Here is a 12871-nt window from a genome sequence, read left to right on the forward strand (position 1 = left end):
GAGGTGATACTATTAATTGATTTATATTAATATATGTTGTATTGGCTTCAGAGAAGAAAGGAGAGGGTGAGAGAGGTAGTAACATGAATGATAAGAATCATTCATCAGCTGCATCCTACATGCCCCCTACTGGGGATGGAGCCCACAACCAGGGCATGTACCCTGACAGGGACCCCATGCATGACCTCCTGGTTCATAGATCAATGCTCAACCACTGAGCATGCCTCCAAGACATGATACTATTTGTTAGGTGTGTATTCTGACTTGTTTTCTCTTAGTTATGGTGTATTCATTCCACTGCATCTATAACCACTTTTTTCCCATTTATTAAGGCACTATTTATTTTTCCCAGCTTTATTGAGAAATAATCAATATACACCACTGTCTAAGTTTAAGGCAGACAGAACGATGGTCTGATTGACCTATATTGTGAAATGATTACCACAATGGCTTCAGCTAACATCTATTGAAGATGTGACAAACCAAAATTGAAATTTATAATGTATTGTGAGTTATTTTTTCTTCAAAGTCAAATCTACAATTCTTACTATTGCCAAAAAGAGCTTGTACTTTGCACTAAAGTGCAGGGTGTGGTGGGTCTGCAGGCTGGGGCTCTACTGCCCTGGCCTCTTGCACTTGACTCTTGTGCCTGTTCACATGCAGTTCCTTTCTCCCCACAGACTTCACATGACACTGGGAATGGATGTGCTGCCCCTACTGGACAAGCTTCCCGGTCTGTCTTCCCACCACTGAGTGGCAGAGGTGAGAGCCCACTGTGTAAGGCTGTGAGGCCTATAAAGTTCAGACCTCACTTGTGTCTCAGCAGGTCTGGGAGTAACCTCAAGATCAGTGTACGCAGAGATAGTGATGGAAGGCAACAGCGATTCTCGGATGACCATCCTGGAGCCAGAGGAAGGAGCCTGATTCTGGGTTGCATCACCTGAGAACTGCCTTCTCATCATCCAGGACCCCTCGGCAGATATCAGAGAACTGGTTTCGGCCCGATTCCCTGAAGGCCAGGCCGAGGGACCTCACCTGCCAGAGGGAGCCCACTCACTCCACAGACACCCTTGAAGCCAAGGCGCTGCCCCAGGTGCGGCCTACTGGGAGAGGGTTTGGGGGAGGTTGGCACTAGGGTGTGTGGGACCCCTCTCAGCCAGTCCCACCCCACTGGTCACTTTCTAATTAATTTCCTTTCAATGTGCACAGTCCATGCACCCAGTCTCTAGTAAAATATAATGATGTACTACTGAAATATCTTATGTCCATGTTCAATGCCATCATTTTGGCAGTTTGAACGTGGTGATGAGTATCTACACCAGGGAAACTTTCAACTACTACGAACCTAGACTTCATTTAATGCATCATGAAATGCTTAGACTTAAAGCACACTGGCGGAGAAAGTTAACAATGCAGATTAAATTTATAAGTGTATGGTACAAGTGGGCTATAAATCGTACATAGGGTAAAAATTGAGAAAAACTATTTTGTTTATAGAATTCAAAAACCAAGAATTCCATATAGCCAAGAAGTCAGTAGAGTCACTGAAGAATGAGTGAAATTCAAACCTATGTCGTAGAGGCTGCACTGCCCTTCTATTGGTTAGAATAGAATAATAAATTAACTTTAAAAGTAACCAAAAATCCTGAGCAGACATTTTAACAAAGAAGGTAAAGACAGCGAAAGAAATGCATGAAGAAATGATCACCATCAAACATTTTTGCGGAAATGGAGTTAAAACAAAAGTGAGTTAACAGTACACTCATAAGTGATTGACCATTTTAGGTCACAGTTCCATATGTTGAAATGTACCACATTCACTGACACTGGAACAGTCTGATAAGTATGACATACACCTGTAGAAAGAATGGAATACAATATTCCAAACTGTTTTATTTACAAAACAACAAAAGTAGAAATAACTGAAATCATAGGCAGCTCAATAGTTAAAGTGATTATCCATAGAATACAATATTTTCTAGAAATAAAAAATTCACTATTTATATAAATGTTTGTGTTGAATCTCAAACTATCTGTGTAGCATGAAGGAAGCCAGTGTTTGTTAAAGAGAATTCACCTTATAGTGCCAATAAAATTATGAACAATATGAACTACTCTATTGTAAAGGAAGGTAAATCAATGTCTGCATGGAGGGTTGGGGAAGCAGAAATATTACAAAATGACTGGAGGTAAATACAGAGTGTGGGAAAAGTAGGTTTAGAGATGTTGGTATTGAAAATAATACACTAGTGAATAACAACACAAATATAAAAACACCTTTAAAAGAAGATCATAAACCAGAGCAGAGGAGAGCACGGACATTGCCGATTAGTGAATAAGAAACCCCCAAAATGTATCAAAGCACAATGTGAGTTCCACTATGTCCCTGAAAGAGGTAGCACTTCCTAGCTGAGAAGGGGTGCTCTGAAGGAATCCTGGGTCAGGTCCATTTTCTAGTCATAGAGAAATGAATGAAGATACTGCCAAATTCCCTCAAGCAGAAGTGAGAACACAGAATACATTCCCCTGAGCACCCAGGGACAGTGACCGATGCACAATCCTCAGGTGAGCCAGGTGTTAGAGGTGAAATCTCTTCAGCGATAAACACTCACAGTGACATCATTTGGGTCGTAGGTCTAGGCATGTTAGCAAGTACAATGCAGCTCCTTCAAGTTTCACTTGTACCTCAAATTTATGAGGAATCTAGCAGCGTGTATATTCCCATAAAAGGGGTTTACATTCATGGGAATGGTCCTATAGAGCCCCGTAAGTGTTCCTATAAGTGAGAAAAATAAAACATTCCCTGCACATTTAAGGCTTTTCTCCAGTGTGAACTCTGTGGTGTGTAGTGAGGTGAGACCTTTGACTGAAGGACTTGCCACATTCACTACACTCATATGGCTTTTCTCCAGTGTGAACTCTGTGGTGTAGAGTGAGGTAAGACCTTTGACTAAAGGACTTCCCACATTCACTACACTCATATGGCTTACCTCCAGTGTGAACTCTGTGGTGTGTAGTGAGGTGAGACCTTTGACTGAAAGACTTCCGACATTCACTACACTCATATGGTTTATCTCCAGTGTGAACTCTGTGGTGTTTATTGAGGTTAGCTCTTTGACTGAAATGCTTCCCACATTCCCTACACTCATATGGCTTTTCTCCAGTGTGAACTCTGTGGTGTTCAGTGAGGGAAGCCCTTTCACTGAAATGCTTCCCACATTCACTACACTCATATGGCTTTTCTCCAGTGTGAACTCTGTGGTGTATAGTGAGGTTAGCTCTTCGACTGAAATGATTCCCACATTCCCTACACACATATGGCTTTTCTCCAGTGTGAACTCTGTAGTGTAGAGTGAGGTAAGACCTTTGACTAAAGGACTTCCCACATTCACTACACTCATATGGCTTTTCTCCAGTGTGAACTCTGTGGTGCATAGTGACTTGAGACCTTTTCCTGAAGGACTTCCCACAGTCACTACATTCACACTGCTTTTCTCTAATGTGAACTCTGTTGTGTTTAATGAGAGCAGTACTTTCATTGAAGACCTTCCCACAATCAGTACACTCATAGGGCTTTTCTTCAGTGTAAACTCTCCCATGTTGAGGGTGGTTAAATATTCGTCTACACACTTCCCCACATTTATTATACTCATCAATCATATCTCCAGAGCAGAGACCTTTCTGATAAGCAACTTTCTGTTTCTGGCTGGCAGCTGTTTCACATTCTACCCACTGGTGACGCCTTTTTCCACTGAGAAATTCCTGTGAAATCTCATTGTTACTGTGTGGCTCCTCAGTGTTAAGAGTGGCCTGGTGCTGGAGAAGCCCTGAGATGCCTGGGGAGTCTTCACCAACCTCGGTATTGGCTGCAGGCATCCAAGATAAGTAGAAGCAGCAACTCCTCACAAGCAAGGCACTCTCCATATCTTCTTTCCAGGGCTTCTCTCTACTGGCATCCTTCTGTTGCTGGTGACGGTTTGCACTGAAACACAAGTCTCTCACACACGCATCACTTAAGAACACATTCTTCTCAAAGTAAACCACTTGTAACTCACTCAGGTGCAAAATATCTTTTAACACTGAGAAACACAGCTTACACAGATGGGTCCTCTGGGTGGCTGAAGCTGTCTTGGAAGCCCTGACGTGAGAATCTCCTACGGATACACTGTGCTCAGAATAGGCCTCCACATCATCCATTTTATGCCAAGGACCTGAAAACAGAGAAATGATGAGAAATGAACGTTGACTTTGGTGATAGGAGGAAGTCCCATTATAAACGTGGGTTGCTCATACTACATTGGTTTCATTCAACTGGCTGAAAATAAAAGACCTGAAAGATGGACTAATAAGAGGCCCCTGTGTCAGGGGATAGAGCGTTGGCCTGCGGACTGAAAGATCCCAGGTTCGATTCTAGTCAAGGGCATGTACCTGGGTTGGTCACACTCCCAGTTGGAGGTGTGCAGGAAGCAGCTGATTGATGTTTCTCTCACATAAATGTTTCTAACTCTCTATCCCTCTCCCTTCCTCTCTGTAAAAAATCAATAAAATATATATTTAAAAAAAAATAAGAGGCCACTGTGAAGTACTCGACCACTGAAGATCACAAAACAAAGGAGACTTCAAGAGAAATAGAGCAAAAACATGGCAAGCACCACATGGAAGAGAAGCGGACTGTCCAGCTCATCCTGCTGCCAGCAGCATTCAGTACATCTCCTCTGGTGGTGACATGGGTAAGCTGTGCAGAAGGTTGGTTACATCTCATTCCAAGTAAAACTCAATAAACAAGCAGCTGGTATTTTCCGGGTATTTAAGCATGTCCACTGAGTGGCCAGATTATTATGACCGGCCAGATTATCATGACCACCCCATCAGTACAATGAAATGAATTAGTTATGCAAATAATAATAATAATAAAACTTTGAGAGTATCTGCTTAGGAAGTTTTCAATATTCAGTATTTTGGAAGCGTCAATGAAGTACTGATGGGGTGGTCATAATAATCTGGCCACTCAGTGTATGTGCTCCTTATAACACTTGCACAGGTCCATGTTGTAGTATACTGCAGAAAGAGATGTGCAGAGGAATACGTGATGTAAAAAGGACACAAAGGCGAAGATAGCCAAAGCTAAGAAGTCATTAATGGAATGAGAAGCCAGCAAAGGGTCAAGTATGGAAAGGGAAATGTATAAATGAGGGGTGGCCATTAGAACCGGCACCAAACACCACTGGACAGGAGCAGGTTCCTGGTACAATCTGAACACCATCCTTATGTCATACCTCCCCCCGGTTGACACTCATCCTCTGAGATCATCCTGTACATTCACCCTGGAGAAACCCAGGGTTCTCCCTGCACCTCCTTCTCTAGAAATATCTACAAACTAAATATTCTGAGAATCAATGAAAGACAACAGAGTTCAGTCGCCATCACTTGCCCATATCATTCGGTTTGCAATAATATTCACAGAAGGTAATATTACAAACAACAATGGAAGGAGGGTCTTACAAGAACAGCTCCTGGTTCATGTAAGTAAAGAAGATACCTGGCACAGGCATTCACCAAGGTCCTTATCTACAGGAAAGGTGCAGAAGTGGGGGCCATGGATCTGGATACAGTCACCCTCCCTGGGAGAGGAAGAGCAGGAGGGACCCATTAAGCTGTCTGTAAGACTGCTGACACCCTGACATTTCCTGCAGTTTCTGAGGCAACTGGTGTTAGGGAGGCTTATGGAGTCTATTGCTCAGGCCTCTCTGCAGAGCTCAGCACTGGCAGCCACAGCCCATTCGACAAGACAGTGGGGGAAATGAGCAGAGCCCATGGTCTTGCTTTGAGAGAGAGAGAGAGTGCTATGTCTGGAGAATAAATAAAGAGTGGGCATCACTTCAGGACACTAGGAGAGTTGAAGGTCTTACCTACGAATGATACAAATGCAAACACTTCCAGCATCACATCACAGTACAGATGTCTCTGAGCATCATCAAGGATCTCCCACTCCTCCTGAGAGAAGGCAATGGCCACGTCCTCAAAGTTCATATCCTGTCATAATGGAGAAAGTACATCCCATGATAAGATTCTCTCTTGAGCTGCCAAGTTTATCACACTTCCCACCCTGCACATCCATCTGCTTCCTCTACTCCCCACATCAGAGAAGATAGCAGGCCTTGGTCCCATCAAAGTCAATCTCTCCTTATATTCCTATTGATGCTGTATCTCCCACAACAATAAAGGCAGATGAGCAGTTAGAACATACCTGTGCTCCGATCCTCAAATGTGAGTCACACTGCCCCTTTTCAATAACAGTGGGTGTCAGTAACGTAGGGTAGGAAGAGATGTTGCACATAAAGGGAGTGTGAGTGACTTGACACTGGTCTTGTCAGGCAGTACCCATGTTGTCCTCCTATTGTCCCTCTAAGACACCAACATGGTAATGCCCATTACACTTCCGACTCCAATCCCAGTTTGCTGAGGCCATCACTTTGCATTACCTGCTGCCCATAGTTCTTGGATCCACACTTGTCTCACAGCTTCATTCCCAGAGGCACATCTTCACTAGTGACATGAATAAGCCATCACAAGGACAGGTTGTTTTCTAACCAGCTTCTTTTCTAAAATTCTCGTTCACCACCTCTGTAATGTATTTCTCTCTCAACCTTCTCTGTTCTCCCTTCCCCATGCTGGTGGAGATTTTCAAGTGCAGGTGACACTGATGTGTGCTATCCCATTCCTATTGTTCACTGGGTCAGCCCTCAACTAGAAATGACAAGTCGGCACATATATGTCACCTAAGCTCTGGACATGGCATGTAGCACCACATCAGCCCATCTTGTTAGAAATTATCCTAAAATTTCCCATATCATATCATGAAGACACCATCAGAAATGGACTCCCTTTTCATTCACTCATCTGTCAGTGTTAGTGCTGAGGCCATTGTTTTGTACTACCTGCTGCACACAGTTCTTTGAAAAACACTTCTCTCACACAGCTTCGTTCCCAGAGGCACAACTACAAAGGTAACACAAATTTGCCGTGGCGAAGACGGGTTGTTTCCTAATTACCTTATTTTCCAAAATTACAGATTACCACCTCCATCACCCATTTCTCTTTGACCCTGCTCCCTTACCCAGGCTCGTGGAGATTTTCAAGCCCAGAGAACACTGATGAATACTATCTTATTTGTAACCATCAGTATGTCACCCCCCACAACAAAAGGCAGGTAGGTACATACATGACATCTTGCAGATAGCCCCAAACACCCCTCTTTTCAGGCAATTACCCTAAAATTACCCTTGTTTTATCATCCAGACTCCACCAGAAATGGACTCTCCCTTCATTCACTCTTATGTCAATGTCAGGGTGCTCTGGCTATGATGTCACATTCCCTCTCCAAGTGCACATCACTCTGTCTTCCACACCTCTCTCACACCTGCACTCCTAGAGTCCCGGCCTCCATAGTCATCTGCTCACCCTCTTACTTACTACTCAGCATGTGTGGTCCAGAGAATGCTTGCTAAATTCAAACAGGATCAAGTACTGCCCCACATTCATAGAGGCAGCCTTGAGTCCTGCTATGAAGGCTTCTCTCCATGACTATTTTTTCCTGCAATCTAAACTATGAAGACCAACAGTCAGATTTCAGATACCCAGAGCCCACCTCCCGTGGTGCTGCACTTGATGTCCCTTCACCAGTCACAGACAACATCTCTCCACTTAATTGTTATTCAGTCCCAGCTGCGCTAGCCCTCTACACATGCTTAGTGAGTCTCACAGATGACCATTCAAGCCACTAAGCTAATGCACAAGAGTGACTGTTATTCCACCAGCCAGGTCACATTGAGGGACACAACAATAGCCTGGAGAGGGTTTAGAGAAATAAATATGTACCAACCCAATCTCATCTTGTTTGAATTACTCTTTGGCCTCCAATTAATTTCAGGTCCACTCATCTTTTAAAGGCCTTGCCCACTGCAAAACCATTCTCTCTCCCCTACACTCTACACGACACCTCTGTCACTATGCTGTGTTGTAACGCCCACCTCCCACAAACAGTGGATCCAGCAAGAAAGCTAGCACTCAGGCTCAAACTGTCCCTTCTGAGCTACTACTATCATTACCAACCTGACCATGATTCCCTTCCCTGTGTTAAAGTGATCTACAGTCCTGGCTGATGTCTGAGACGGTTGAGCATAGTCTCATGCACTGGTGAGGTCACATGCCTGGGTTGTGGGCTAGAGCCACAGTAGGGGTTGTGCAGGCAGCAACTGATCCTTCTTTCTTGCTCATCACTGTTTCTCTGTCTCTCTACCTCTCCCTTCCTTTCTACATCTAATATATATATGAACCATACCTGTCATTTCCTGAATCAGGTTACTCTTCACTCCCAGTCTTGGCATATTCTGGAACCTATGCCCTGAAGGACCGCCCACTCATTACACTGGTTGCCAGAAACAAGGTCCACTTCATAAAGCCCTCGTGGTGGACTTAGGATTCTGGGCTTAGTGTCTGTTCAAAGTATCCAGGTCCCAGGGCTACAAGAGCAGCTTGGCTAGGCCAAGGACTCCACTCTATCAGAGGCCACAAGTGTGTCAGACCCTGAAACAAGTTCCACAAACCCGTACACCTAATCGATTCTGCATTTGCAGCAATTTGTGGAAAGAAAATGGTCTGTGAGAGCCTGGCAAAAACCAGGCTCTATGGGCTCAGGCTGCTCAGTGCCCTCGTCCAGCCCAGAGGCCAGGTGCCCTCCAGATGCCTGTGTTATCTCAGGGCTCAGTCCTCAGTGCTCACTCTGGCCAGTTCCTTTATCATTCACAGGACTTCCCCTCCCTGTCCACAGCGCTGTCCTCTGTCCTCCAGTCTGTCCTTCCTCTGAGCAATGTTAGGAAAAGTTAGAATCCTACCTCAGAAAATGTCCCTCTATTTTCACAACCATCTATGGCCCCAGCGTTCTGAGAATGAAATTAAAACTCCTCGTGCAAAACCTCACCTCATCTTCTCTGTTGCCTTTAGACCCCAAAGAGGCAAGGGGTCTCCTACGCCTACAGGCTCAGCCCCACCCCCGTGTCCTTAGAAGGTGGCATTGCAGCCTGTGGCCCTTTCCCATCACACCCTGTGTCATCCACGATCGACTCACTGTTCTGGATGCGGCTTCCTGGGCTGCAGTAACTGAGAGGCTCCAGTCCCCAAGGCTGGAGGGTTAAGTGGGGTGAGGCTGCGGGAAGGCTGTAAGCAGAGGAGTCTGGGAGGCACGGAGGCCCCAATCCCCGCCTGTTGATGCTCAACAAATCTCAGACACACCCTGCACAGCAAGGACGCTGCCTCCTAGGCCTCCTCTTACTCACGACCAGTGGGCTGAAGCCTCTGAGTCCTTGAAGAAACTAAAGAGGTCAAAATGCCCGCCAGGAGGAAGAAGGCGGAAGTCCCGCCCTAACCGGATGCACCGACACCAAAGTGCCGTTTAGCTCCGCCCACGTGTACGCCTTACTATCTGGGTAATGTAGTTTTCTCACACCAAATGTGCCTCTTAGCTCTGCCCACGTGCACGCATTCCTTCCTGGGTAATGTAGTTTTCTCCAAGTTCAAGGGGCGGGCTAGCATCCCAGCCAATGACATTGGTGAATAGAGGTGATGTGGTTCAGCAAGTGGCCCTGGAAAGGACAAGGTGGGACCAGAGACCTGGTTAACAGGAACAGACTGGAAGATCTCCCAGGAGATGGGTGCGGGAGGACTGGGAGAGATCCCCCTAGGAATATATGCACAACCGTAACCGGTTTGGCGCAGTGGATGGGGCATCGGCCTGAGGACTGAAGGGTCCCAGGTTCCATTCCGGTCAAGGGCGTGTACCGTGGTTGCGGGCACATCTCCAGCGGGGAGTGAGCAGGAGGCAGCTGATCTATATTTCAATCTCATGGATGTTTTTAACTCTCTATCTCTCTCTCTTCCTCTCTGTGAAAAATCAATAAAATATATTTACCAAAAAAAAGAATATATGCACAGAGGAAAATGGGAGACATCTGTAATACTATCAACGATAATAAATGCATTAAAATTTTTTTGGTTTTGAGGTTTTTGCTTATTTTATTATTAAAAAATACAGAATCCAAAGTTGATTGTGACGGGAGGGGGGAGGCCCTGTCACCAGCTCCAGGCGTGGCAACACCACCACCCAAGCCAAAACCTACAAAAGTCCCCCCCCCACACCCCACCCCCTGCCAGCTGGAATGCCTGGTAGTCTCCAAGCAGCTGTGCACCATATGTATTTATATATAATATCTATAAAACACAGACCAGGAAAGGTGGGTAGAAATATGAAATCTGTATGAATGTGCTGTTTACTTCATTAAAGTGTCTTTGGGAGGGTGGTTGATTTTTGGCAGGCCCACCCCCCATCTTGTAGTGTCCTGTTTTCTTTTTTCTTATAGACATTCTTAGTCACGGAGTAGAGTAAGAGGGCTCTGACAGACGAACAAGCTTATTGCAAAGTGTGGCTTCTACTCTAAAAAGTCCACCCACCCACCCCCCCCCCCCCCACCAAAATAAAAGATGCCCCTGAAGATGTGAGAAAAGAAGAAACTGTCCAGTTTGTCGTCAGGAATGCAGTAAAAATAAACCACAGTATATACTTCCTGGCCCTATTTACAGAAATGTAAGGTCTTCTTGGGCTCAGGGGTGATGGAGAGAGGCTGTGGAGCACAGTGGGGAGCTGTAATTCGGAATGGCTGGAACTCCAGGGGCCTCTGGTGAAACAGCGTGGGTTTCCACTCTGGGAGACAATCACCATGCATGCGGAGAGTGGGACTGAGGGGATGAGAATTTGAGGTGGGTGCAGAGTCCTGGGCCAGAATCCAGGGGTCTCACCTTTACCCTTCTGCCTCATGCGGGCCTGTCCTGGGGCATCTGGGGGGTCTGCAGTGGTCTCCATCCAGGACCCAACAAATGGAGCAACCAGACTAGGGGTCACCCATCCCTATCCCCCAGGGGGCCAAGGACCTCCCCCGAAACTAATGTGTTTCCTTTCAAAGTCACTGGCAACAGCAAGGAATAAATTAAATTAAAAATTCAAGCCTTTCTGATCCAACCATGAAAAATAAACAAACAAAAACCCCAACATCACTGATAGTTTCTCAGGATCTCCAGTGCCCCTGAGGAGATGGTCTGCTCAGGGGCTGTACTGACACCCTGCCCCTCAGGCATCAGGGGCTGTTGGCTGTCCCCGTTACTGGGGCTGGTTCTGGAGCGGGCAGAAACCCCCTGTAGGTGGGGGCAGCACCAGTGGAGGGAGAGCCAGGCGCCTCTATTTGGTCTTGGATTCGGTCGTCCAGGTGGGGCCGGCATCATGTGGGCCAGAACTAGGAGCCCAAAAGGGTCCAGAGTACCGGGACAGTGCTGAGGAAGAGCTGACAGCTGCCCAGGCTACTGCACGAATTATTGCTGGTGAAGATGGCTCAGGGGCCTCACACAGGGTCTCGTTGCTTGGCCGCACATAAACCTTTAGCCGAAGGCAGGGCCGGTCACCAGCATTGGTGGTGTGGCAGAGATGTAGTAATACTCGTGGCCCGGGCGGAACTCGAAGCCCAGCGAGAAGGGCGTGAAGAGCTGGAACTTCTCGGAGAACTTGAGCGGCCCCCGGGCTCTGCGGGCAAGTTGCACTCCCATACTTGAAGCCGCGCTGCTGGTGGTCGCAGGAGGCGTGGCCCTCGCCTTGACCTTGTACAGCACATAGTGCTCCATGCGCTCAGCTGGAGGCAGCGGCGCCCGTAGCGCGGGCAGTAGATGTCCAGGTAGTCACTGATGCTCACCTCCACCGTGCAGCCCCCGGTCGTCCCCCCCACCCGCGTGGAACCTGGGGTTGCTGCGGTTCCAGTAGACTGTGAAGTGGTCTGAGTTGGCTCTGGAGGCATCCTCGGGGTGGCAGCAGGAACAAAAGAAGTAAGCACAGGCAGCAGGGGGCGCCATGGCCAGGTCCAGCCACCACCTGCCAGCAGTATCTCCTCCTCTGCTGCCACCGCCACCGCTGCAACCACCGAGCCATTTTTTTAAAAAAAATTTAAATACTAGTAATATAGCCCAGCTGGTGTGACTCAATGCTTGAGCATTGACCTATGATCCATGAGGTCACCGTTTTACTCCTGGACAGGGAACACACATGGGTTGTAGGTTCAATTCTCAGTTGGCTGGGGTTGGGGACGTGCAGGAGACAGCTAAGAGGCCACAGGTCTCAGTGTCCCAGTAATCACTGCAAGCCCCTCTGAGAGAAAGCTGCCCTTGAGTTCCAACCGATGCCAGACAGTCCAGTTTCTCCCCATATGAGTCTGGGTTCCCAGAGACTCTCCTGGAACTGGAGTTCAGAGCAGTCAGAAGCTTGTGTCTCCCTCCCAATTTCAAAAGACAACTGTATCCTCAGTTGCTAGCCCTTTCAGCGGGCACCTCCGTACCTCTGACCTTTACTTCCACACCTCCTCTGAGTCTCAGTGTGCTTTTCTCTTTCCTTCTAGTTGTGGAATTTCCACTCAGCCAGCTTTCCCGTGGTTCTGGATGATGTCCGTTTTGTCTTTTAGTTGTATTTTTGAAGTAGTTGTGCGAGGCAGCAATTTCCACTGTTTACCTATGCCGCCATCCTGGTTTCTCTCATGAGCTACTACTTTCATCCATCAGGCTACTCCTATTACGAGACTTAACAAAATTCATCACTGAGAACAAAGATTCATAAGCGTATTTGGATGAAAACATGGAGAGTAACGCTGTTGCAAAGTTTTTTAAACAGAAAAACTTTTCTGGAATGGCATTCCAAGTCCTCAATAGTTTGTTTTTGACATTATTGAAATTGCTCTTCCCCTCTTTCGTCAATCCATGTCTATGGTCTTTAAGATAACTTGTT

General features: G+C 46.6%; 1 protein-coding gene and 1 pseudogene across 1 annotated transcript; both read right to left on the bottom strand.

Annotated features, from left to right (window-relative positions):
• Positions 1-2811: 2811 nt before the first annotated feature.
• LOC138998568 (zinc finger protein 436-like) lies at positions 2812-3660 on the bottom strand. The gene has a single exon (XM_070400717.1). The coding sequence runs from the start codon at positions 3658-3660 to the stop codon at positions 2812-2814; it is 849 nt and encodes a 282-aa protein (XP_070256818.1).
• Positions 3661-11103: 7443 nt separating this feature from the next.
• LOC138998569 (ephrin-A2 pseudogene) lies at positions 11104-11949 on the bottom strand (annotated as a pseudogene).
• Between the last annotated feature and the right edge of the window lie 922 nt (positions 11950-12871).

Source organism: Myotis yumanensis, unplaced genomic scaffold (assembly GCF_028538775.1).
Source record: "Myotis yumanensis isolate MYYU_CA2020_CCGP unplaced genomic scaffold, mMyoYum1.0.hap1 SCAF_20, whole genome shotgun sequence".
Taxonomy (NCBI): domain Eukaryota; kingdom Metazoa; phylum Chordata; class Mammalia; order Chiroptera; family Vespertilionidae; genus Myotis; species Myotis yumanensis.

Bases quoted from the DNA above. Each gene is read 5' to 3' on its own strand.
- LOC138998568 (XM_070400717.1), bottom strand. From the start codon at position 3,660: ATGATTGATGAGTATAATAAATGTGGGGAAGTGTGTAGACGAATATTT.